The sequence below is a fragment of the Pogoniulus pusillus genome, chromosome 4 (assembly GCF_015220805.1).
Source record: "Pogoniulus pusillus isolate bPogPus1 chromosome 4, bPogPus1.pri, whole genome shotgun sequence".
Lineage (NCBI taxonomy): Eukaryota > Metazoa > Chordata > Aves > Piciformes > Lybiidae > Pogoniulus > Pogoniulus pusillus.
In genome coordinates, this window is record NC_087267.1 from 13,194,489 (window position 1) to 13,217,387 (window position 22,899).

Here is a 22,899-nt window from a genome sequence, read left to right on the forward strand (position 1 = left end):
ATGTATAGTGCAAGACTAGAGATGTGCGGTCGACCACTCCAAAGGCAGGACATACACAAAACTCTCCTGATCATGCATGAAGTTTATGATACATGCTTCATCACTGCAATCTCATGGGTTTTTTGGCTGTAAATATATCTAAACTTCGCCTCCTAGGCAATACAACATAACAAAGAGAGTAGTGTATCACCCACTCAAAGGTAAAATGTTAAATAACAATTGTATGACTTTTGAAAAATGTAAAATACAGTTCAAAAACCTTTGGAACTAAAAGAAAGAATAATTAGAAACATTTATGGCATGTACCATGAGGAAAGACAGACTAGATTATCACAATCACCTCTTTTGACTATAAAATACATTAATCTGCCAGAAATTAAATAGCCTTTTTAAACTCATGTTTTCCAAAAGGTTTCACCTGTAACTCTTAGTCTTTCTTCTCAACAAATGCATTCATAAATGTATGATAAAGAAAAGTTCAGCTTCTGTTTTGAGCTATAAAGTCTTGCAAATAAACAAAAAAGCATAGTCAAAATTCATAGGGTATTTTCCTTGAAGTGAAGTAAGCAAGTAATTTTAAGTAACACAATTCTAGTAAAAGGACATAAGGCTACTTGTATTACAGAGAATACTGTCCAGGCTGTTATATATAAATATCACACAATCACAGAACGTTAGAGGTTGGAAAGGACCCCCAGAGATCACTGAGTCCAACCCTCCTACCAAAAGCAGGATCACCTAAGGTAGTTCACAGAGGAATGCACCCAGGCAGCTTTTGAAAGTCTCCACAGAAGGAGACTTCAGAGTCTCTCTGGGCAGCCTGTTCAGTGCTTTGTCACCCTCACTGTAAACAAGTTTCTTCTGATGTTGAGGTGAAACTTTCTATGTTCAAGTTTGTCGAGTTTGCTGATGTGTATTTATTGGCACTAGTTTAAACAGGAGTGAGGCTACTAAGATATGCCATCTCCTGAACTACTTCCCCAAGATGGCCATAGTGGCATTTTTTCCAATTTCCAGTTTTGTTGCTTGGCACAGCTGGACTGCAGTTCTGCCTACTGCCATTTGAGTTCTGAAATAAAGATGAGATTACAAAAAGCTGCACTAACAGCATGACAAAAGCCATGGAAATTCAGAGTTAAGAATATTGTACAGTTCATCCACCGGAGAAAAGACAGGATCTAGTGAACTGCACTTCTCAGTATGCATTCACATTAAAGTGATTTAAATGTGGAATATCTTATAGGGCTGGTTGGTCATCTTTTAGTATTAGCAGGATTATCAGCTGACCTGTGACCATGCTATTTAAAATTGAATACTGAAACAGGCGAGGACAGATGGAGAAAACACACTAAAGATGCTTACGTTTGTCTTACATTGTGTGTTTAATCAATTTCAAGAAGAACCCAAACCTCTTGCTATCTTATGGGAAACAAAAGTTATTCTTATCTTGTGCACAGAAGAAATTAATTTATCTAACTGCAATGAGAGATAAAAATTATTACCACTGTGTTTTTAATGAATATTGTATACAGCACAGATGTATAAATCACAGCAAAAGTTCAGGTTCAAGCTCTTAGCTCACCATTTTACTTACCATCAACCCCTACTTTTAAAGTCAGTATAAGATTGGAAAAGACACAAGAAAAGACTGAATACTGAAGAATACTTCTTAAATCATTAGCTGTTTGTCATTTTAATGGTGTTAGACTTTAGCAAATATACGAGGAATAAACTAGGTAGCTTTACAATTTCCAAATATTGTTAGTCTTAGAAGACTGCTCGCTTGAAGCCTGAGCTCTCCATTCAATTTACAATCTGCCCCTATTTCCTCAGGTTGATGATGTAACTGCTTTATTTGCAGTGTCTTGGTTAGGATACAAATACAGTGGGCTCTGCGATGAATTTGCTCTTGGAGGTGGTTGTGCAGTAGTCAGTCTTTCAGAATTTCCTGGAGAATTATCCCTCCACCTCGGACTTGCCTGCTTCTGAGACACTTCCCACACAGATGGGCATGGGGATGCAAAATTCATGGTGGACTGTGAGAGGTAGTTCTCCTGAAGACCTTCTTCTTGGAGGCACCTGTTTGAAAGCACTTCTTTTTCTTTGGAGTTTCGCCATTTCATTCTTCGATTCTGAAACCAAATCTTCACCTGTTTGCGAATCAATGACAGTTTACTGTAATTTTTACTTTAGGTAACTTTCCTCTAACAAGGTTTGTTTCTTTCCATCCCCTTGGTTTTCACATTCCTTCCTTATTCATTGTTATTGTGAATACAGTGAAGCTGACTGACATCTGAGGATTTTCCCATCGCTATTTACAACAGCTAGACTAAATACTCTCCTTGACTTTCACAACCTCAAATATTGGCAGAAACTGGAGAAAGGACATCCCAGTGGCTAGGGATAGAACAATCTCTGGTAGCATCTCCCCTATGAAGAGAGACTGAGAGCCCTGGGGCTGTTTAGCCTAGAGAAGAGAAGACAGAGGACATCTGACCAATGTCTATAAAGATCTGAGGGCTAGGTGTCACATGGATGGGACTAATCTCTTTTCAGTGGTCCACAGCAATAAGACAAGCAGGAACAGGTACAAACTTGAACATAGATTTCACCTCAACATGGGGAGAAACTTCTTTACAGTAAGGGTGATGGAGCACTGAAAAAGGCTGCCCATGAGGGTTGTGGAGTCTCCTTCTCTGGACACTTTTAAAACCTGCCTGGGTGTGTTCCTGTGCAGACTACCCTAGGAGATCTTGCTTTTGGCAGGGGTGCTGGATTCAATAATCTCTGGAGGTCTCTTCCAATCTCTAAGATTCTGTGATTCTCTCTTTCTCTGTGCAGATAAGGTTTTTTTCCTGTAGGGATAGTTGCCTGTCTGTTGGGGCCAAATTATTTTAGAGCAAACGCTGTTTGCTCTAAATTAGCTGCTCATCTGCAAGTGCAAAGGGTGCTCAGAGAAGCGCAGGAGGACGTGCTCTGCTATTACATGCCTGGATCACTGCCTATCAGGCAGAAGGACAACCCTAACAGTTTTGAGAGGGCTCTGTCATCAAAATGTGAGTTGAAAATGTAATGCAAAGGTTTATATTTCTTCCACTTGGTGTGAAAATGGAGTAATCAGCTTAAGAATATAAACCTTCAGGAAATAAACTATGAAGCTGTTCGAATGTTCCTTCATTAACGCTGCTGTCTATTTATTGAGATCTCTACTCAGTGTAAGAGCTGAGGGTTGCTCCTGTGCTGTTCCATTTTCTTGCTTCAAAGATTTTTTTCCTCAGAAATAAAGTCAGAGATGCTCTCGCATTCCTTACCTGAGACTCCTTTAGACCCAGGTTAACAGCCAGTTTCTTCCTGTCTGTTTTACTAATATACTTCTGCTTCTGAAACATTTTCTCCAAAGCTTTCCTCTGGTCTTCAGAAAATACAGCTCTTCTTAATATGCCTCTCCGGGCTTTGGAGTTAGACTCCTGGGTCAGAAGAGGCAGCACACTTTCCTCTCCTAGTGGAAATGGAGAAGAGTTTTGCGTAATAGCTAACACATACTGGAAAAATATTAAGTGCTGTTCATTGTAACACCAGCAGACTACTGTGCCACACTTGATTTGTTGGTGTTATGAGTGTTGTAATGCTTCAGTCATGTTCATTAAGGACTAAATCCTCACCTCTAGAGGTGTTGTCAGTGGTCAAGAGTCCTCCCTTGACACAGTACAAAGTAAATCAGATGATTTCATAGAGGAACAGTAAGATCAAGCCCATGCTATTGCAAAATTCAAATAAGGTCAGGGAAAAACTTCTTCACTTTCCTTTGGCTGTCATCATCATGGAGTAAACCGCACTATGCTTTCCTAGGAGTTTATTTGCTCCTCGTGTGAAACATAGAACCATGTAAAAGTAGTCTGTAATATGAATTCAGATAAACTAAATAGGCTTTCTTTGTTTTTGTTTATTAACCTTAAAGAGTGAACTAATTTTCAGGAAACCCCTGGCCATTCACTTACTCTGGAAACAACACCAAATTATTTTTTTATTAGAGGATTCAGAAAATACTTGGACTTAGTCCTGTCAGCCTGGTGTCTAATTCTTTGGCATCTCACAGCAAGTCTTGGGAGGGCAAATTCAATCACATCCTCTTGATCCATGCCTAGATGGAATCCTAGCCTGCAAAATAGCCTTAAAGTTGGAGGACAGAGCTGTATTGGAGAAGCAGAGGTATTGGCATTGTCCCTTCACTGGCCTCAAGCAGAGCACAAAATAACAAATCCAGATAAATTTCTCACCTTCCTCACACCCAGTAACGCCTAAAGCCATAGTGCTTTCCCCCTGGAGGGATAGCATACAAGGAGCAGTCCCTAGCCTTTAGCATTCCTAGCTTCCCCGAATGCTTGCCCAGGGAATAGTACCAGAAGCCAGTTGAACAGGGTCTGTTACCAAGCATTAGATGTGATAATTGCACGAGGGAGTTGCTAGCAGACCAGGAAAGAGATTCATTTTGATGCAGAAACCTGTGCCATTGCTATATAGCTGCTGCCATCTATGATCTTTCTGCAGGAAAGCAACCATGAAGGTGTCTTTAGATTGTATTGCATGCAATGCAGATTCTAAAGATGCAGCTTGTTCTCCTGTTGTTCACCTTCCCACGTACAAGACTCCTCTGCCACCTTATAGTTACAGCAGCTGCAAAGATGTGCTGCTGTTGAATTTCTGTCAAGAATTTGAGTATTTTTATATCAAAGCCAATGGCAAATTCCTCACATAAAGCAGATTCTCTAAAAGATTGCAGATTTATTGTGAAAGAGTTGATTTGTTCTAGTCAGCTGCAACTCGGGGGAGGGTTAAATACAGTTGTTCAACATGTACACTGCTCTTGAAAATACTAATTAAATCCAGATGCAGCTTCCACAAACTGTTCCTTGGGGCTACACCACATTTCAACTTCTGCATATTATACTTGCATACACCTGGGTATTTCTATCTTTTTAAACACTTAACAGGGAAACAAACAAGCATAATCTAAGGGTATTGCAGAAGCGTGTATGTATAATGATGAGAAACTAAAGCATGTAGATATGTATGTCTTGCAAAGTTGACTAAATACTTTTCTGGTGCATGTGTGACTGGTTTGGTATTATGTGCATTACCTTGGTTACCTTGCCTCCTGATGTGACCAGTAGGGGAATATCATAAGCTGAGCAACTGTGCAATGATCCTTTCCTAAGCTATATTGCCACTCTGAAACTACTGCTTTAGGGAGCAATGCATTCTGCTGTATGTTCCATTCTTTCATTTTTCTACATTTTCAGGCCCTGTCTTTATCTTTGTACCTCACAACAGCCTGTGGCAAAAAAAAGTTGTTGTTGTTATTTAAAATGTTACAGTATAAATAAGTCTGAATTTACACAGAAGATGAAGGGTAGCCTTGGCTGCAGTGATCATGAAGTGGTAGAGTTTAAGATCCTCAAGGCATCATGGAGGGTGCATAACAAACTCACTACTCTGGACTTCAGAAGAGCAGTCTTCAACCTCTTCAGGGACCTCCATGGCAGGATACTCCTCCCTGGAGGTGTTCAAGGCCAGGTTGGATGAGGCCTTGAGTGATCCATTCTAGTGGGAGGTGTCTCTGCCTATGGCGGGGAGTTGGAACGGGATGATCTTTGAGGTCCCTTCCAACCTAAACCATTCTATGATTTAAATTTTCAAAACTTTATCTCAGACCAGATTGTTCTGAGACCAGCTAGAAAAATCACAACCTACTGGTTACTGTCTTGATATTTATTATGCAGTAAGACAAAGTCAGACTTTGTCCAAACCAAAATAAACTAACTGTCTGCAGAACAAAAGCCAAAAAACGCTGCAATGGAGGTTTCTGCAAAGAGCAAGCCAGGTTCATATTTCTCCGAGCAGTGCAAGGCCCTTCCACAACCTCAACCCCAAGCTCTCATCCTGCCCACAACACAGTGGGAAAACACTGACTCTTCATTTTGAAGTATGTTTTCTATCCTTGCTTGAATTTGGTGCATTTATGTACCTTTTTCCAAGTAGCCTCCAAGTCATCTCTGATGAATCATTCTCATGCTCACTGGAAAGTACAGTCTGACAACAAAAGAGCTGGTACTTTCTCCCATCCCCACCGTGGAACAGAGACACCAGCAAGAGAAGAGGCATAACAGAACTGGTCCTTGCCTCCTAGCCTCCATTCCACAATGGAGTTGTCAGCCAAGGACAGAGGATGCCAAATTATGTGACCTTTTAAAATTTGTCTTGCCTGGCTGGTTGTTAACAGTCAATCAGTGAAGAAACAACCTCCTGCTGGAGCCCCAGGGCACAAATTAATTCCCATACAGGCAGCATGTAGGGTACAGCTTAACACCTGTATTAGACTAAGTAGTGAAGAATACACTCTTTAAGGCATGGTACATGACTTATTTTACAAGATTTACTAAACAAAATTGAATGATGAGTCAGAATGCTCAGAAGCATTAGTTAACAGCCACTGGGTCAAAAGTTTTTAAACTCGTGTTTGGGATAATGAATACGCACTCCCAGCTAAGCAGCCTATAGCTTTTTTGTTTTTAAAAGAATACTCCATATTCCAAAATGCATGTGAAAACTACATTTCAGTTTGTGGATTAAATGACTTTTCAATGCAGCAGGACAGGCAGCCATTCATGCATTTCAACAACTCCATCAATATGAAGTCAGTCAGTTTGCAGCCTGTCACTCCAAACGTGCATCAAAATGTTTAGTGTTCTGCTGACATGAATCTGAATCTGTTACCAACTATTTTCTCCCATGTTGCTGGTTTGATTTTTGTTTTCCTTCATTTTTTAAAAGGTTTTCCTTTGTATCCTAATATATAGTGATAAATGTCCTCTTAATCTGTGGAACAATCTTCATTTGCCTTCATGGCAGAGACCACCTTGAAGGAGCAAGTAAAAGCTTTAGTCATGGTTTCCATTTTTTTCATTTGAATTCAATACATTCTAGTTAAATGGACAATTAATAGGTCACTTCCAAAATAGTAGTGTATCAGTCCTAGTTAATAAACAATCCCCACAGTTGATAATGGGCCTATGTATTCAGGAAGTCCCTGTATACACTCAGCTCATCCACTAAATCCCTTTTCAGGTAGACAGGGTTATATGGGAAGATGAGCTAGAATGAGTCTATAAAAGTCAGTTTCATTCACTGCTTTATTTTTCAGTCAAGTGCTTTAAATGGTGTCCAGAAAATCTCTTGGAATGTGAGACAGGAGAAAAGACTGGCACATAGAGTATTGCTTTATGGCCATACAAAAGGGCAACTGACCCTTGCTCAGGCCTTTTCAATGTGAAATCGTTCCTAAAGTTCATCTGCACAGTGAAAAATTGTGGTGAGGTCGCGTGTGGATGAGTAAAGTGAAAGTGGTGATTGGTCATGGTGCTGTCAGCCATTGTGGAAGCACCGGGGCCATGTAAAACGCTCTGTGGGAAAGTGTCAGCCCCCTAAAGAGGTGCTCAGAAACTTGCAGCTCATTAAACTGCCAGCATTTGCTGCCTCACTTGTCAAGAATCATCCAACTTAGCAACTGCCCTTCTGAAACGTTCATAAAACACAAGCACATAGTCAGGAAAGGTTTGAATGTAACTGTGATTAAACAGTATATGCTAGAGTATGAAGAAGCTCCAATTTTCATTTGGATTTAATAATGTGATTTGTGCTTTTCCTTTGTTTCTAAGGATGAGGGAATACTGCATCTGTTTGCATTCTTGAGCCACAGCCATGAAAAATCATGAATATCCACTCTTACACTACGGCACACAAGCTTCCAAATCAAGGTTAAATTTAGATTTGGATGAAACAGAAACATGTCTCTGGTCTTAATCCTGAACACAGAGTGTATATTAACCAAAATTCCCTTCAACTTACTTCTTCAAGTTTTCCAGTTTAATTTTAAAAGAAAACCAAATTAAACATGTGCAGGCATTCGATTGCTACAAAAAGAATGAATGTTGCATTTAAATAATGCCAGGGCTTCCTGAATGGTAATTTATCCTTAACAGACATTAAAACGCAGCATCCATTTTAAGGCCATTCAGCTCTCTTTTTTTTTTCAGTTGCAAATGTTTACAGACACAGATTTTTAAAATAATTACTGGCTTTAAAGAATCTTTTCTATCAAACTGAAAACAACAAACTTTCTAGGTTAGCCCTGTCTGGGTGTCTCAATGCCATTAGAAACCTCTCACAATTGCTCAGTGTACTTAAGTTTGATAAATCTTTGGAAACCCTTTGAATAGGATTGCTGTGATTTTACTAAGGAATTAGCTGCTGCCATTGCATCACCAATTAGTTTTCCAGAACACATTAAATCCTGCTGCTTTGGTTTACAGAATAACTCAAGCATTACTGATGAAGCATAAAAACTTACTTGGAAAAGCAGTGGGGGATGCAGGGTGCTGACAGGACCCACCGCAGTACGCCGAGTAGAATGCTGGGGCTCGGAGAAAAAAATGTTTGGAAAGAGCTGCAAAGAAAGCAAAGATCTAATTGATTATCCATTGAGCTTAGGTGATATTCATAACAACAGTCCTCCAAGGAGTCAGTGTGTAAAGTCCTGCCCCACAAGTTCTTTTTCCCTATTTTCCAAAATGGTGATATTTTTAAGGCAAACAATGATAAACCAAGCAACCACTCTTTAATTTAGCAAGGTTATTTTACATGTGTAGCTTAACTGTGAGATGCAAAACTCTCGATGTACTTATGGTAAAAGTCTGCAGATTGGAAATTTGCTTCTGTAATTGCTGTAACAATGGGAGGTTTTTCTTAAATATTGAGACTGAATGCTTTATTTCAATATAATATTGTTGAAACAATGAGTGTAATGCATTTGAAAAAGTTACTTTAAATAACTCTAGCAGGCATGATATCTTAGGAAAGTAAAATCTATGAGGGAATTCTATCTCTTCTGCTTGTACTCCAATACTGTTGTTAGTACTCAAATCAATAAACAAGAAACCTTTGTGCATAAATCCTGTAAAATGCAATGAGATGATCTAGCTGAGCTCTACAAACACAAACTACAAGGCCTGATTCTGCTAGCCTGCCATTAAAGTCATCCTTGCTGAGAAAGTGCTCTGAATTTAAATAAACCATTTGCTGAAAAAGGCTCTGCTTAATACAATTTAAAACAAACAAACAAAGTAACAAAAAACAAACAAACAAACAAAACCTGCAAAATCAACCCAGAGAATTAGGCAATATTTGGTAAAATGTCTACAGAATTTTTTCAACCAATTAATCAGAAGTCTGTGTATGCCTAAATGGTGCTTTCAAAACATGGAGAGAAATTCATTACCTAGTAATCCCTTAACTTTTGTCTACAAAGCTCATGGGCATTTAGATTAATCTTAAGTACTGTTAATTTCTGCCCATCCTAATCAGCTATGAAAATCTGGAATATTTTTCACTTTTGAAAACAGATTCATCATGCTGCTAGTATTTACACTTCTAAAATGCAATCAGTGTTAAAAAAAAAATGTATCATTTTCCTCTTTTGGATTAGGGAGAAAACAAACAGCACAGAGCCTGTGGGTCCAAATCTCTAAAAATAACATTTTTTTTAAATCAACAAAATAAGAAATCAATAGTCAAGAAAGACAGACAAATAGATAAATGTATTGTTAATTTTTAAAGGTTTTTCATCTGGAATAAAAAACAAGGATCACTCAAGATTAGATTCCTGAGTACCTATTAGGGCATCATAATAAGTTTTCTGACCATTAAATCTGCTCATCTTCCAAAGCAATAAAGTATTTCTGTAGAAGCTTAACTTAATTAATATTAAATAATATTTACCTCTATTTTTTTATCTGAATTCATTGATCATTAGGTGAAGATTTCTTCAACTTTAGTAACAAGTTGATAAGCATTTTACTGCTACAGCTTTTCAGTGACACTTTACTGTTTCTAATGAAATGCAAACATGCTCCAAGAGGAACTAACTGCCTTTATTTGAGGTTTATATTTATAAAACATTTACAGAAAGGAATTATTTACATCATGCATTAGTGTTCTAAAGCTTCTCTTCCATAGGAGGCCACCAGACATGGAAAAACTGTGTCCTAAGGAACTTGAAACAGTTGAGAATATGCAGCCAAATATTACCATTTCATACATCCATAGGACTTGAACCTAACTGGTGGTGTGTGTAAACTGGGATGAATTTTGCTAACTGACGAAGAACAAGAGATGGGGAATGTAAATGCCAAATAATCTCAGCCATCCTCCTGAACATGAAGACTTGTTCTTGACAGTATCTTTTATATATTGCTAGTGTTTTATCTGCTGCATTTCCCAAACTCCCAGGTGGAGAGCTTTCCCTTCCTTTCCTGAGAACTACATTCCTCATGCCACTATCAAATTTCCCTCACAGCCAGGTAAAACCTTCTGCTGCTATAAATACAATTTAGTACACAGAAGGTGTCCCACTCAATTCTTTTGCTGCTTTTTCACATATCTCAAACATTCCTTGGCTACCATAATGCCCTATTCCCTTTAATCATTGCTCCAGCACCTTATTCATGCCCTACAATTTTTGTCAGACACATTGTCTGTCTCTGATATCCCATTAAAGTTTCTTAACTCTCTCTAGTATCTTGCTCTTTTTTTGATAATGTGAGGCTCGTAATGATATGACACAGCCAGGAGATGTCTGGATAAACCAAAATTAAGTAAGCTATTGTTTTGGATAGATAGCATGCTCCTGCAAATAAAGATCACAGTATCACAGTATCACAGTATCACCAAGGTTGGAAGAGACCTCAAAGATAAGAGTAATAGGAAAGGATAGGTTTTCTCCATTCACTAAACACCTCAACAAGGAAGCTGCAAGCATAAAAGGTCAGGAGATGGATCAGCATCAAAACTTGAGACTTTTTGCCTAAGGTAACTCCAAATAAGCCACTTATTTCCATGGATGTTGCTGGCAATGATTTAATGCACTAACACAGCACCATGTTGCAAAGAGTAGAGATCTTGACCCCTTGCTATAGGAAGGATAGATGCTGGATCATGTCCAGAGAAGGACAACAAGGCTCATGAAGGCCCTAGAGCACATGGCCTATAAGGAGTATCTGAGAGAGCTGGGGTTATTAAGTCTAGAGAAGAGGAAGCTGTGGGGAGACCTCATCACTCTCTACAGCTACCTGGAGGGAGGTCAGAGTGGGCAGGAGGCAGCATCTTCTCCTTGATGACAAGGGACAGGACTAGAGGAAATGGTTACAAGCCACACCAGGAGAGCTGTATGATGGAAAATATTTCTTCACTGAAAGGGTTATCAAACATCAAAATGGTCTGCCCAGGACAGTGGTGGAGTCACCGTCCCTGGGGGTGTTCAAGCGGCATGTGGACCCACTAGAGGCATTTAGTATTGACCTCTGAGTGCTGTGTCAATGATCTTGGAGGTCTCTTACAACCAGACACATTCTATGATTTAGTAATTCTGCTCAAGTTGATGGAAATCACACTTCTGGCTTTCTTGGGCATTTTACTTAATTCATTCAACCAGCTGCTGTCTTTTCTAACTGCATGGCACATATTCTTTTAAGGCAGAACATCTGCTTAAGTTGCAGATGTTATTCTCATACAACTCTAATAAGTCCTGAGACTATTTCTTAAGACTGATTTATTCTAGATCCTGTGGAATAAACAAGAGCGTTGTGTCTCTCTAAGCCTATAGCAAACAAATACATCTACATGATCAGCTTCTTTAATGTGCTTCAGCTACACTGATCCACAAGTGAATTCTACATGAAGTATGTTAAACTGCATCCCCAGTTCACCCCTATCCAAGTCGTTTCACTCAATCAATGTGCAGCAGTCACATATATTTACATCGGTGTCCTGGAGTCCTGTATACCCCAAAATTCCTCTCCTTGAATGGGAGAGGAAAGGCATGAAAAAACTGTTTCCTCCCCTGCCCTGCAGGCGTGGAGAGGGGGAGCAAAGGGCCCTTCTGGCACGAGGGGTGCCCGTGCAGTGCCCGTGCCGCAATCGGGCTGGGATTGGCTGTGGTCTTCACACCTAGGCAGGGGTAACTCTGCTCTTTGTCTAGGGGGGGTATAAATATTGGGGTACTTCCCACCTTGGAGTTCCCACCTTAGAGTTCTCCCCCACCTGGATAGTTCCTGCAGAAAGAGTCCCCTGGCCCTCTGAAGGACAAGCTCCTGAGGGACGGGACCGTCCCTGCTTTGGATGGCTTCCCACCATAAGCACCCCCTTTATAGAGGCTTGACAGGCCTAATGAGCCTCAGATGTCTTTTAAAAGACAGTGAGCTGACAAGCATCTGGACTGCCCTTTCTCTCAGCCTAACTCACCTGTGAGTAAACTTTTGGCTCAGCCTGATTAATAGTGGGGAATTCTGTGTTTAGTAGCTTAGCATTTTCCATCTCCTGACTTCTAAAATAGTCAAATTTATCTATGGCGTCCTTGTAAGATCTTCTCAATTATAGAATCATAGAATCAACCAGGTTGGAAGAGACCTCCAAGATCAGCCAGTCCAACCTAGCACCCAGCCCTATCCAGTCAACTAGACCATGGCACTAAGTGCCTCATCCACTCTTTCCTTGAACACCTCCAGGGACGGTGACTTCACCACCTCCCTGGGCAGCCCATTCCAATAGCAAATCACTCTCTCTGGCAAGAACTTCCTCCTAACATCCAGCCTATGCTTCCCCTGAACCTGCTAATTAAAACTAAATTAATTTCTGTATATAGTTTTGGGGGCAAGTTTCAGGAAAATAAAATAATTCTATTTTTATATATATTCCTGACTCAGCCATGTTAATTCCCTGCCTCCACAACAATCAGTACCAAAATCTACCATAATACAGGGACACTCAGCTCCACCTTGGGAGCTCTGCATAGAGAAAAATATTAATGCCTCAACCTAACACAAGTGACTGTATTATTTTATTATTGAAACAATGAAGAATATTCATTGCATTAAATGTCCTCCATTGTCTGTCTGAAACAGCATTAACAAAATGAAAACTGCTCAAAGAAAAAGTATATATTTACGTATTTCAGACTTATGATTATACCTGTGGGAATGACACAGTAACTAACAGTGCTGAGGATAACCTACAGAAAATATTGCCTATGCTTTCATTTTCAGTTCACAGGTAACACAGCCACTCCTCACCAGTAATCTGTTGGTCAAGAGATCTGAAGCAAAGACTGTTCGCTGTTCACATAAGGCTGACAATTGCTGAAACATCAGGATATTACCTCTGTATTTATTGGTCAGAATGAAATACACAATAACCAAAAGACAGCTGTTGCTTCCAGCTATGTGGATCAAATCCTAGTAATTCATATTCAAGATACTCAATTCTTTCTCTGCTTTGCATTTTCATTTTACTAAAAAAGGAAATTATGGGGAACTAAGAAATTTCAGAGGACTTTACAGACTTAACTTCACAGATGCATGAACATGAAATACCAGTCCAGTGCAAGTGCCTTTTGGCACTCCAAAAATTGTACTACATGCTTTTAAAAAAAATCAGGTCATACTTACAAAAAGATGAAATATCTAAAACCAAATAAATAATTTGTTGGGTTTTTTTTTTCACAGAAGATAAATTCTTCTGACACTGTTGCTACATGCAAAATTTTAGAAATAATGTTCATTTTTCAGCTTTGCAAACATAAATCACTTTAAATAAAACTATACTGAACATTCAAATGGACCTCAAGCTCATCTAGTGCTAAAACTCCAAGATTAGTCCAGGTACTGATATTTAAAAATATAATGCCAGCTCTGAAGATACATCATTCAAAAGCCCTCCCATACTAAAAAGTCATGCTGACAGTGAAACCAGTTTTCCTATCTACCATTTTTGAATGTAAGGATCCTGAGTAGAATTCAGCTAAGATGATTATGTCATTTTAAAATGGCTTACTGTTAAAGTCACTATCTGCTTCTCCTAATCCTAGTGCTGTGAAATGATCCAGGAAATAACGTAGGCCATTAGCCATGAGGAAAGAGGGAAGGAGAGAAGGAAAACTGGCTATGGAGGAAAAGTGAGCTGATGGCAATTGTGGTATTACCAATACTGGCCTCCTTCACTGCACGTGCTACTAGATTGTTTGTGGTTTTTAAGCTAAGTGATAAAAATGTGGTATAAACCTGCAAAGAGAGATGAAATGCCTCCAAAGAATATTTCAGAACTAAGAGCCAATGAACTGCATTCTACAGTGATGCTCAGGCTTTAGCTCTGCCAGGCAAATTAAAAACATTATCAGTAGAACATTCCCATTTCATCTGAGAACCTTAGATGGTTGGTATCCCAAAAGAGGGCACAAGGAAACCACAATTTCCTACCTATATCCATTCTTGGCAGTCATTACAGGAGGCTTTTGCCAAGCTGCAGGAATACTCCAGCAAATACTCCAGCAGAGGCTCTGCTATCTCAGTGGTCCAGCTTAGCCACATGTCACCATTTCTGCTTTCAGACAGCAGACTGTCCCAAACCACAAACCCTGGGCCTCACAATGAACCACGGCTCTGACCTCAGCAGCTACTGTGTTTAGAGTGCAATGTTCCAGCAGCAGTTGTGCATCCCAAAATGTTTCAGCCAGCTGAAAGGAGCCTCTGGCTAACAGAAGGAAGCACAGCCACTGCTAAATCCCACCACAGGCAGGCACCACCACATGAACCTGGCAAAATTTACTCCAAGAGCCTGTTTACAGCATCCCTTAGATCCTTACACTGCCAAAGTCACTGTCTATTCACTCTCCATTCATTCTTGTAAAAAATGAAGAAAGTGAAGCCAAAAGGGTGGCATACACAGAGCAGGTTTAAAATACTAGCAAATGTTCACTAAAAGCACTTTGAAGTTCTAAATATAAATCCTACACAAAAGGCAGATGTGAGAAGTGGGCTTTTATTCTTATGTTGCATCTTGGTGAGGCTTTCAAAAATGGTCACACCAAAAAGGGCTTGAAATGTGCTAACAGATCAGTAATAATTTTGTCACATCTGTAGCAATGCAGCAGCTGATAGAGTGACACTGCATATGAGCTGAGATCATATAAATCACTCTCACTTTTCAGAGGCATCATTCACATGCCTTATTATTAGAGCATCACTTGCTATACATATTTTTCTGTGCCTGAGGAAAGACAGGTGCCTCTGGCTGGTGACAATGCATGGTCAGATTTCATCTGTGTGACAACTCAAAGCAGCACCCAAACCCCATACCGTTTGCCAGACTCCATCTTGTCAGTCTTGCTACTGAAAACAAAGACACAAATCTGGAGCAAAGCTGTGGATTTAACAGCTTTCTCTTCAGCTTTGACCTTCTTCAAGATGCCCATGCACTAGTATGCCCCAGCACTTTCTGCTTACCAGTTTTTGTTGAAAGGGGCATTACTCTCACTTCTCTAAGTGTATTCTCTAAGATCCTTGTCTGAGCCTCCTGTACAGCCAATGAGAACATATGAAGTGATGAATCATTCTGTAAAGTTGCTTAACACAGATGTCTAAGACGGTGTGTTGTGTCATGCTCTGCAGGCATCTCTATTGACTGAAATCTGCATTCAAGATGAGAACTTGATTGATGAGCTTGATCTTTATCGCTTTCATGTATTTTCTAATGCTCTGAAGAATACACTACGTGATTTCAGAAGACCAACTCGTTCTGCATTACAAAATAACATTTCAGAGAAGGTAAATGTAGGCACAGTCACATCCGTGGTTTCCCCTCAGTGAACTGGTTTCCTACAAACCCCACTACTTGTCTTCCCAGTGCAGCTCTGTGATCTTCTGGCACTGCTTAAATCTTAGTATGACCAAACTCAGGATCCTCTTTCTTTCACAGAGACAGCACAGTAAGAGTCACCAAAGGCAAAGGCACTGCTCAGTCAGTATTCTTATTCCCTGCTGAGCCCAGGCTGCCAGACTGGTGGCTGGGTTGGAGAGTAGTTGGCACTAATCTAGCTCTGGAAACCTTACCATTTGTCCTTTAGAAGTCATTTTACAGCCACTCTTCAAGTATGCTGGGCACTCCAGAGCAATTCTATTAAATAGCTCACAAACTGGAAACAGTGAAAGAGTTTCACAGAATCCGTGATTATTAAGAAACTTCTCTGCCTCCAAAGACATACTCATAAAACAATGAAGGTGTCTCAGTGCTCCTGGCCATCAGGGCATGAGAAAAGATGTAAAATCTATCTCCCCACCATAAAGAAACTTTCTATGCCCAGAAAACATCAATAAAACTGGAAAAAACTTGAGATTTGTTAGTCAACTTCTTGCCCTGAGTGAGGACAGCACTTTCCAGAAGCTAGTGAAAGCCTAGAGAGCTGAGAGAAAACACTCAACTCTTTTTTGCCTTTTATGTTACTGAAAGTTAGTGCTACATGTCACTTGAGGACACACTGGCTGCCAGATGGTTTGAAATCAATAATTAATAAACATTTATTCACTAAGAGGGAATATGAATTGGGGGGGGGAAGTAATTTATTTCAGTAATTCAAGTATCTCCTGCTTGTCATAAAGAAGCACAAGAGATTTTACAAGAAATGGGTAATATGATATAAAGATTAAAATAGAAGTGTTGCAGAAATAATTTCTGTCATCATCTAAAGGGAAAAAAAATGGTACTAGTCCAAAGAGCTAGCCTGCAGAGGAAGATTTGGGATTATTTCCCTGCAACGCTACTGTTTTTCTCTATTACCTTAGGCAAATCACCTCATTTATTTTTTGCTCTAGCTTCTTGTCTAGACAGTAGAAATCAGTAGAGATCTCCTACTGGCATACTGTGATGATAAATGGATTAAAATGTAAAGTACTCAAATGTTACAGAACAAAAAGCTACAACCCTATCACAAAATGGATGTTTACTATTGCAATTCCAATTTATGTTTATGATATACTTGTTCTAATTGCTTTCATCTGTGTTATATGCAATGTACTTTGTCCTGCTCCATTGTTCTCTGATGCTTTAGGCAAAAAATCCCACAAGATCAGTATTCCAGCAAATTTTACAATGAAAGTATCTTGCTGTTATATTTGTTTCATTATGCTTTTCAGTTTCCCGACTCTGTTCATTTATCAAAATGCCACAATTAAAGTAGAAAGCAAGATTCTTGCCATATATGCCCATATTCATTTTAATAGCACTAATGATCATATTCAGGCTGCAAAATTACTTGAGAAGATCCGAGGTGTTCAGAGGATAATTTCAGGTAGCAGAGTAACTTGGCATTTCTCAAGGAGGTCACTCTGGTCTGCTGTTAGCCAATACTTCTGTAAACCAAGTCATGAGGAAAGATACAATATGAACTTATTTAAAGCACCTGTGCTACAACAGACTGTGTCTCAGCATCCTCAGTGTTATTTTCCTCTATCAGAAAATACCGAGAACAGTCAAGTCTTTTAATTTATCCAGAAGACAATGACAGAACTGGAGTACAAGGAGAGAGACCAAATCTAAGATCAGCAAGCAGAAACTGAGGACTTTTGCTGTGCTCAAATGTTCCTTAGTTTGCTGGTATGTGGAGCTTCCCTCATTCTTTAAGAGGTAGTGTAAGTATAAGCTGCATAGCTGCAAGATGTTTCACTGGAAAATGCCGCTTTACATTTTTTATAAACTTTTTAGTCAGGAAGAAGAGAGTCTGGGCACCCAGTGTTTAAAAGCTAAGCCAGACTTTCTGCACTGCTTTACCTAGTGTGTCTTCATAGCCCTGACTATTTTAAGTTATCACAAGGCAGAAAGCAGCATTATGCATTTATTTTATCACGGTGAAAGGTCTTAAAAGAGAAGAATCAGGCCCACAGCACACAGGTTAGGAGAAATTCAGTTCAGATAGAGAGAAAAACAGCATTTCTCACACCTGCTGAAGGATGATGGACTCAGTTCAGTGTTTCAGCAGCAGCACCACGGCTTCAAGAGCAAAATGCGAGAAAGCCTGCAGGACTCTCAGGCTGGTATAAATTGGCATACCATTGCAGAATGCAAGTGAGTTTATCATACAGCAAAAATGCTCCTGCTTTTCCTTTTGAAGTAACATGCTGCTCATTCATGTAGCTGTAGTCTTAAGTCAAAATAATTTCAAGAACCTATGATTTGATCGCAATTCTATTTTTATAAAATAATGAGATTATAATATTTCACAGACAACATATTTTTTCAAGCCCACCTAGTAGATGATGCATGTAGCATGTGACACTTTCTGAGTACTTGTTCAGTTTCTCATTTAGGCTAATGTTGGAGAAATCAAAATATGTGTCTGGAAAATCACTTGAAATAGTCAAAATAAATCATTTGAAACCTGTAAATTATGGGAACGGAAACTCGCTACTAGAAGTGTGCTGCAGAGTAGTTAACAAAGGGAAGGGCTCCCATGACCAGATGTACTAGATCAAGAGTGTCATCTCACTCGGTCTCCTTTGCTGCTATGGATTACAGTTTTCCAGTCTACAGAAAGAATACAGGATTTTCAATTTTAGCACTTTTATGGAGTGTTAAAAGGTACCCTAAAATGGAGTGCTTTCTTCATGCCTTTCCTTGGTAGATGCTGTGGTTGTTACATGTTGCTTTTGGAACTGTAAAAAGGTTCAGCTTATTCAGTTCAGTCCCTGGTGTGATTTTATATTCCTTCCTTTCTGAGAACTTTTGGTGACCTCACCAGAATCTGCAACTACATGACCAATATAGATTACTGATTCTAAAAATTCTGGTATTTTCTAATAGCTTTGTTTGTTTGTTTAAATTTAAAAACCCCTCAATTATGCCAAGGTAGTCTGTTTGAGCACTTTTAGGCCCTACATTATCTATAAAGCACTTGCCTGTTCAGAAAGATTAATAAACCCATTTTGCTTTAGCATGTTCAGTAGTGTTTTAAAAATGTAGACTAAGATTTTCCAGCATGTCATGTGATTTGGGGTCCCAAAATAGGAAAGTTTATTCCTCAAAAAACTCATAAAATTCAGTGAATTAAAAAAAAAAAAAAAAACTACTTGCTACAAATTAGTTAGTTAAAACACCTTCACTAGGTATTTTCCTGAAGTAGGCTAAAATTCTTATTCTGACTAAATTCTATCACTGCATAAACAATAAACATATTACACAGTCTGACCACCCAAAGCCTTACTCACAAATGCAACTGCCCAGTCTAAATGGCTCTTCCTGCATATACCTACACTAGAGAGAACAGCTTCCTTAGAACACACAAAACTAGGCTCAGCAGGGCATTTCCAATCTAATTTACATTTATTAAAGTTCATACACCTAAGAGCTCCTCATCACTTTAGCACAAGCAAGTCAGGTCAGAGTCAATAGGTCCTTGTTAGAATACATGAATCTTTATTGTACACATACCTTTTCCAGAGTTTTTTTTTGAGTGCATAATGCATGAGTGAACTTACTATTTCTCACTGCCCTAATGTAGAGCTTGATGGGTTTGTCCAAAGCTCCCTCTGAAATCCCCGGGAGCTGCAGGATCAGAAAAATCTTAGTATTGGACTCAAAATGACTAGGCAAACCTGCTAAACTTCACTAAATTCATCAGTACCACCTCAGGCCAATCAAAGAACTAATCCTAGCAGCACACATTTGAAAAAACTCAGCATTTAGGAATTTCTGTAAAAGTTTACCTATAGTAATGAATTCTGCAGCATTTGTTATCTCCCCTTTTACAAATGCTCTATGTCAAAATACACTAAATTAGCAAAATGTAGCATTTTCTCTAAAGCTTTTGGGTTGGTTTTTTTTTGGGGGGGGGGGGAGGAAATACGCATCTAATTCCAGAAAGAAAATACTTTTCCTATTTCCTGGTCTGGTCTACGATTGGTTAAAATAAACATATTTTCATAAGTGATATGCTTAAGACAACATTTCTGAATATTCCAGATCTCAGCTGCCCTGAGTGTTAATGTACACTTTTCTGCCGCCCTCCTGCCTACCTTTAAAGTGCCAGAACCTCTTTTCAGTTTTGCAGAATAATCTGTAGGATTTAACTGTAGTAAAATTATTCCTGAAAAACAATTGTTATTAATTCTGTTTCTGAAACAAGGCATTTGGTTTCACAGCTTAAAGCTTTACTTCAAAAAATACGATTCAGTTTGTCAAATTTTCAACACATTTAAAACTACATGATCATAAATGGAAAAAAAAAATCATAAAATACCACATAAGACTGAAACGAACTGATATAATGGAAAGGAAAAACACAGCCTAGATTGCAAGTCTAATAGCGAATCTTATGAATCTCCTTTAATTCAACTACAGTCAGTTCCACGACTGACATAAGTTCACATTCCTAACAACGCGTTAAAACGTTGATCATGCCAGACAAAACATACTTGTATGAAAACTGGCACATTCACTCAACAAAAAGGGTTCTGCAGAACTACTTGTTTGCAGTTCAGTGAGGCGGCTTACTGCCGGCCTGTTCGACGCAAAGCCGCTGCCAGACACCACCACCCCCATCGGCAGGAACACCGCGGGCCGGACAGGTCGCTAGGCAAACTGGTCAAACCAGGACAAGTGACACATCGCTCACCACCCCGTACAGCGAATTGTTAATCACAGACTTTTTACACCGCTTTAAAGCTTCCCTCCCTTTCTTTTTCTGGGGTTTTTTTGGTCCTGCCAAAACTTCTGAAAATGACTGGATGATCTTGGAGGTCTCTTCCAACCTGGTTGATTCTATGATTCTATGATTTGCTTCATTTTCCTTTTGATTGCAAGAGCCCAGTCCTCCACCCCTTGCTGTCCCTCTGGGACGGGGCACGTCGGGAGGGGGCTGCTGCCTCCTGCCTGTCGAGCTATCGCTATCAAGAGGAACGTGACAGCTCACCATTCTCCCAAAACTAACCATTTCAGGCCTTCCCGGAGCGCCTGTTGGTTATCACCAACGTTTTAGCATCCCGTCGGGCTTTTAAGACTTAGTAGCTCTGTAAGAACTGCGACCAAAGACAGTTAAAAGCACTTGTCATGACCAGCACAAGGCTTTGCCACACTCACTACAGTATAGGTGCGCCGGCCAGCGCAGTTTAAACCCACCGTCCGGCTGCCCCCTCCTAACCGGTCCAGAGGCCGCTTCTCCAAGTCCCGTGGCCAGCGGCAGGGCAAGATTTTGGCCCCGGTGGTACGGCACCCAGTGGGGCACGGCGTGCCACCGCCTCCGGGATCGTCGGAGCGGCTTGGAGAAAGGCAGCGGCCGCGTCTCTCCCTGCCACCCTTATCGCCGTGCTAAAGAGCGGGTCCGAACCCTTCTGCCCCCTCTCCCCGTCGGCAGGACGTGCGAAGGGCCCGACGCTCACCTGTGGCTGCCGGCGGGAAGACGCTGCCTCTCTCCGCTGCCGGAGCCCGTGCTTGCAGGCGGCCGCTGTCCGCCGCGGTGGGGTTAAGCACTTGAAAAGCCCATCTTGTCGGGTAGAGACCCCCTGAGGGGCTGATTTGTTCCGCCGTGGGGCACAGCTTGAGGGGGACGGGACTGGCGGGGAGGGGACGGAGCTGGGCAGGGCTCGGCGGCGCCCCTGCTCGCAGCAAGTTCTCGATGAGGAAACTTTTGCCCAGATTACCGAAGCCTGGCGCTGTCGGCAGGTTCAGGAGAGCCGAGGAGCCCACCAGGTCCCAGTACAGGGCGCTGGGCAGCATACCGAGGACTTCTACCCTGCTCGCCCTGCCCTGCCCAGCCCAGCCCGGCCGCCGCGGCCCCTCACTGGGCTGGGACGGGGAGCCGGGCTATGGGGCCGGGCGGGCTTACGGGGCGCCTCTCTTAGGGCTGAGGGGGACGGAGCGGAGAACTCGGCGGGACTCTGCGTGGAGATGCGGCGCTGCCCTTCGCCGGGCTGGAAGGTGTGTCCAAGCGTATTCATTATGTCAGCCGGGGACGAGGAATGATGGACACGGCCAACAATGCCGCCTTGCGCGGCAGCCTCCCTAAAGGAAAGGGGGTAGGGCGGGGAGTTGAATGGCCCCGGCTGCGTCCTGGCGCGGGGGTGGCTGTCCCGCCTTACGCGCCCGCCCCACCGGGCCCGCCGCCATGTGAAGAGGCCAGAGTGGCCCCCTTAGGGGGACACCCTCGGTTTCCCGAGGTGGCGGCGAGCCCGCACCTCCCGCTGCGGAGCAGCACCTGTGTGGAGGGAAGGGAAAGGTCTCCGGCCTCCGGCCCGACAGGGGGGTGGCACCGGTGCTGGCCGCAGCAAGATCATGCCGGCCTAATGATCCCATGAGGTAATGGTAGGATAGTCATTAGCTCACTCCCTGAGGACTTCTTTTTTTTTCCTTTCCTTTTGGTTATGCCCTTCCACGAGCACGCTGAAGTTTCAGCATTTGTCTTAATAAATCCAGTTCAGATCAATATGGCACTGTTAATCATGTTTTCCTCAAGATACGGGTCTGCCTTCTGTGAGCATAAACATCCTTTGGCAGAGGTGGCTGAGTCATAGAATCACAGAATAGTTTAGGTTGGAAGGGACCTCAAAGACCATCCAGTTTCAACCCCCCACCGTAGGCAGGGACACGTCTCACTAGAACGGATCGCTCAAGGTCTTATCCAGCCTGGCTTTGAACCCTCCAGGGAGGGAGCATCCACAACTTCACTGGGCAGCCAGTGTCCCACCACCCTCAGTGTGAAGAATCGTTCCTAATACCCAGTTTGAATCTTGTCTCTTCCAGTTTATACTCATTACCTCTTGTCCTGTTATTACAAGACCTTGTAAATAGTCCCTCCCCAGCCTTCCTGTTGGCCCCTTTTAGATACTGGAAGGCTGCCATAAGGTCACCTCAAAGCCTTCTCCAGGCTGAGGAGCCCCAGCTCTTGTAGCCTGTCCTCACAGCAGAGGTGCTTCAGCCCTCTGATCATCTTCGTGGCTCTCCTCTGGACTCGCTCCATGCCCTTCTTTT

At 41.3% G+C, this 22,899-nt stretch overlaps 1 protein-coding gene across 1 annotated transcript; it reads right to left on the bottom strand.

Moving 5' to 3' along the window:
* Nucleotides 1–1,358: 1,358 nt before the first annotated feature.
* On the bottom strand, nt 1,359–21,900 carry DBX2 (developing brain homeobox 2). Its single transcript, XM_064142221.1, has 4 exons — nt 21,312–21,900; nt 8,408–8,503; nt 3,312–3,499; nt 1,359–2,150 (listed from the first exon to the last, which is right to left on the bottom strand). The coding sequence occupies exons 1-4, from the start codon at nt 21,646–21,648 to the stop codon at nt 1,830–1,832; spliced, it is 942 nt and encodes a 313-aa protein (XP_063998291.1). The 5' UTR covers nt 21,649–21,900; the 3' UTR covers nt 1,359–1,829.
* Nucleotides 21,901–22,899: the final 999 nt, after the last annotated feature.

Excerpts from the sequence above, each read along its gene's own strand:
- DBX2 (XM_064142221.1), bottom strand. The coding sequence starts at position 21,648 with ATGCTGCCCAGCGCCCTGTACTGGGACCTGGTGGGCTCCTCGGCTCTC. Across the intron at positions 8,504-21,311 it reads CTTCCCGCCGGCAGCCACAG|CTCTTTCCAAACATTTTTTT; the intron begins GTGAGCGTCGGG and ends CTTTCTTTGCAG. Across the intron at positions 2,151-3,311 it reads TGGGTCTAAAGGAGTCTCAG|GTGAAGATTTGGTTTCAGAA; the intron begins GTAAGGAATGCG and ends ATTCGCAAACAG.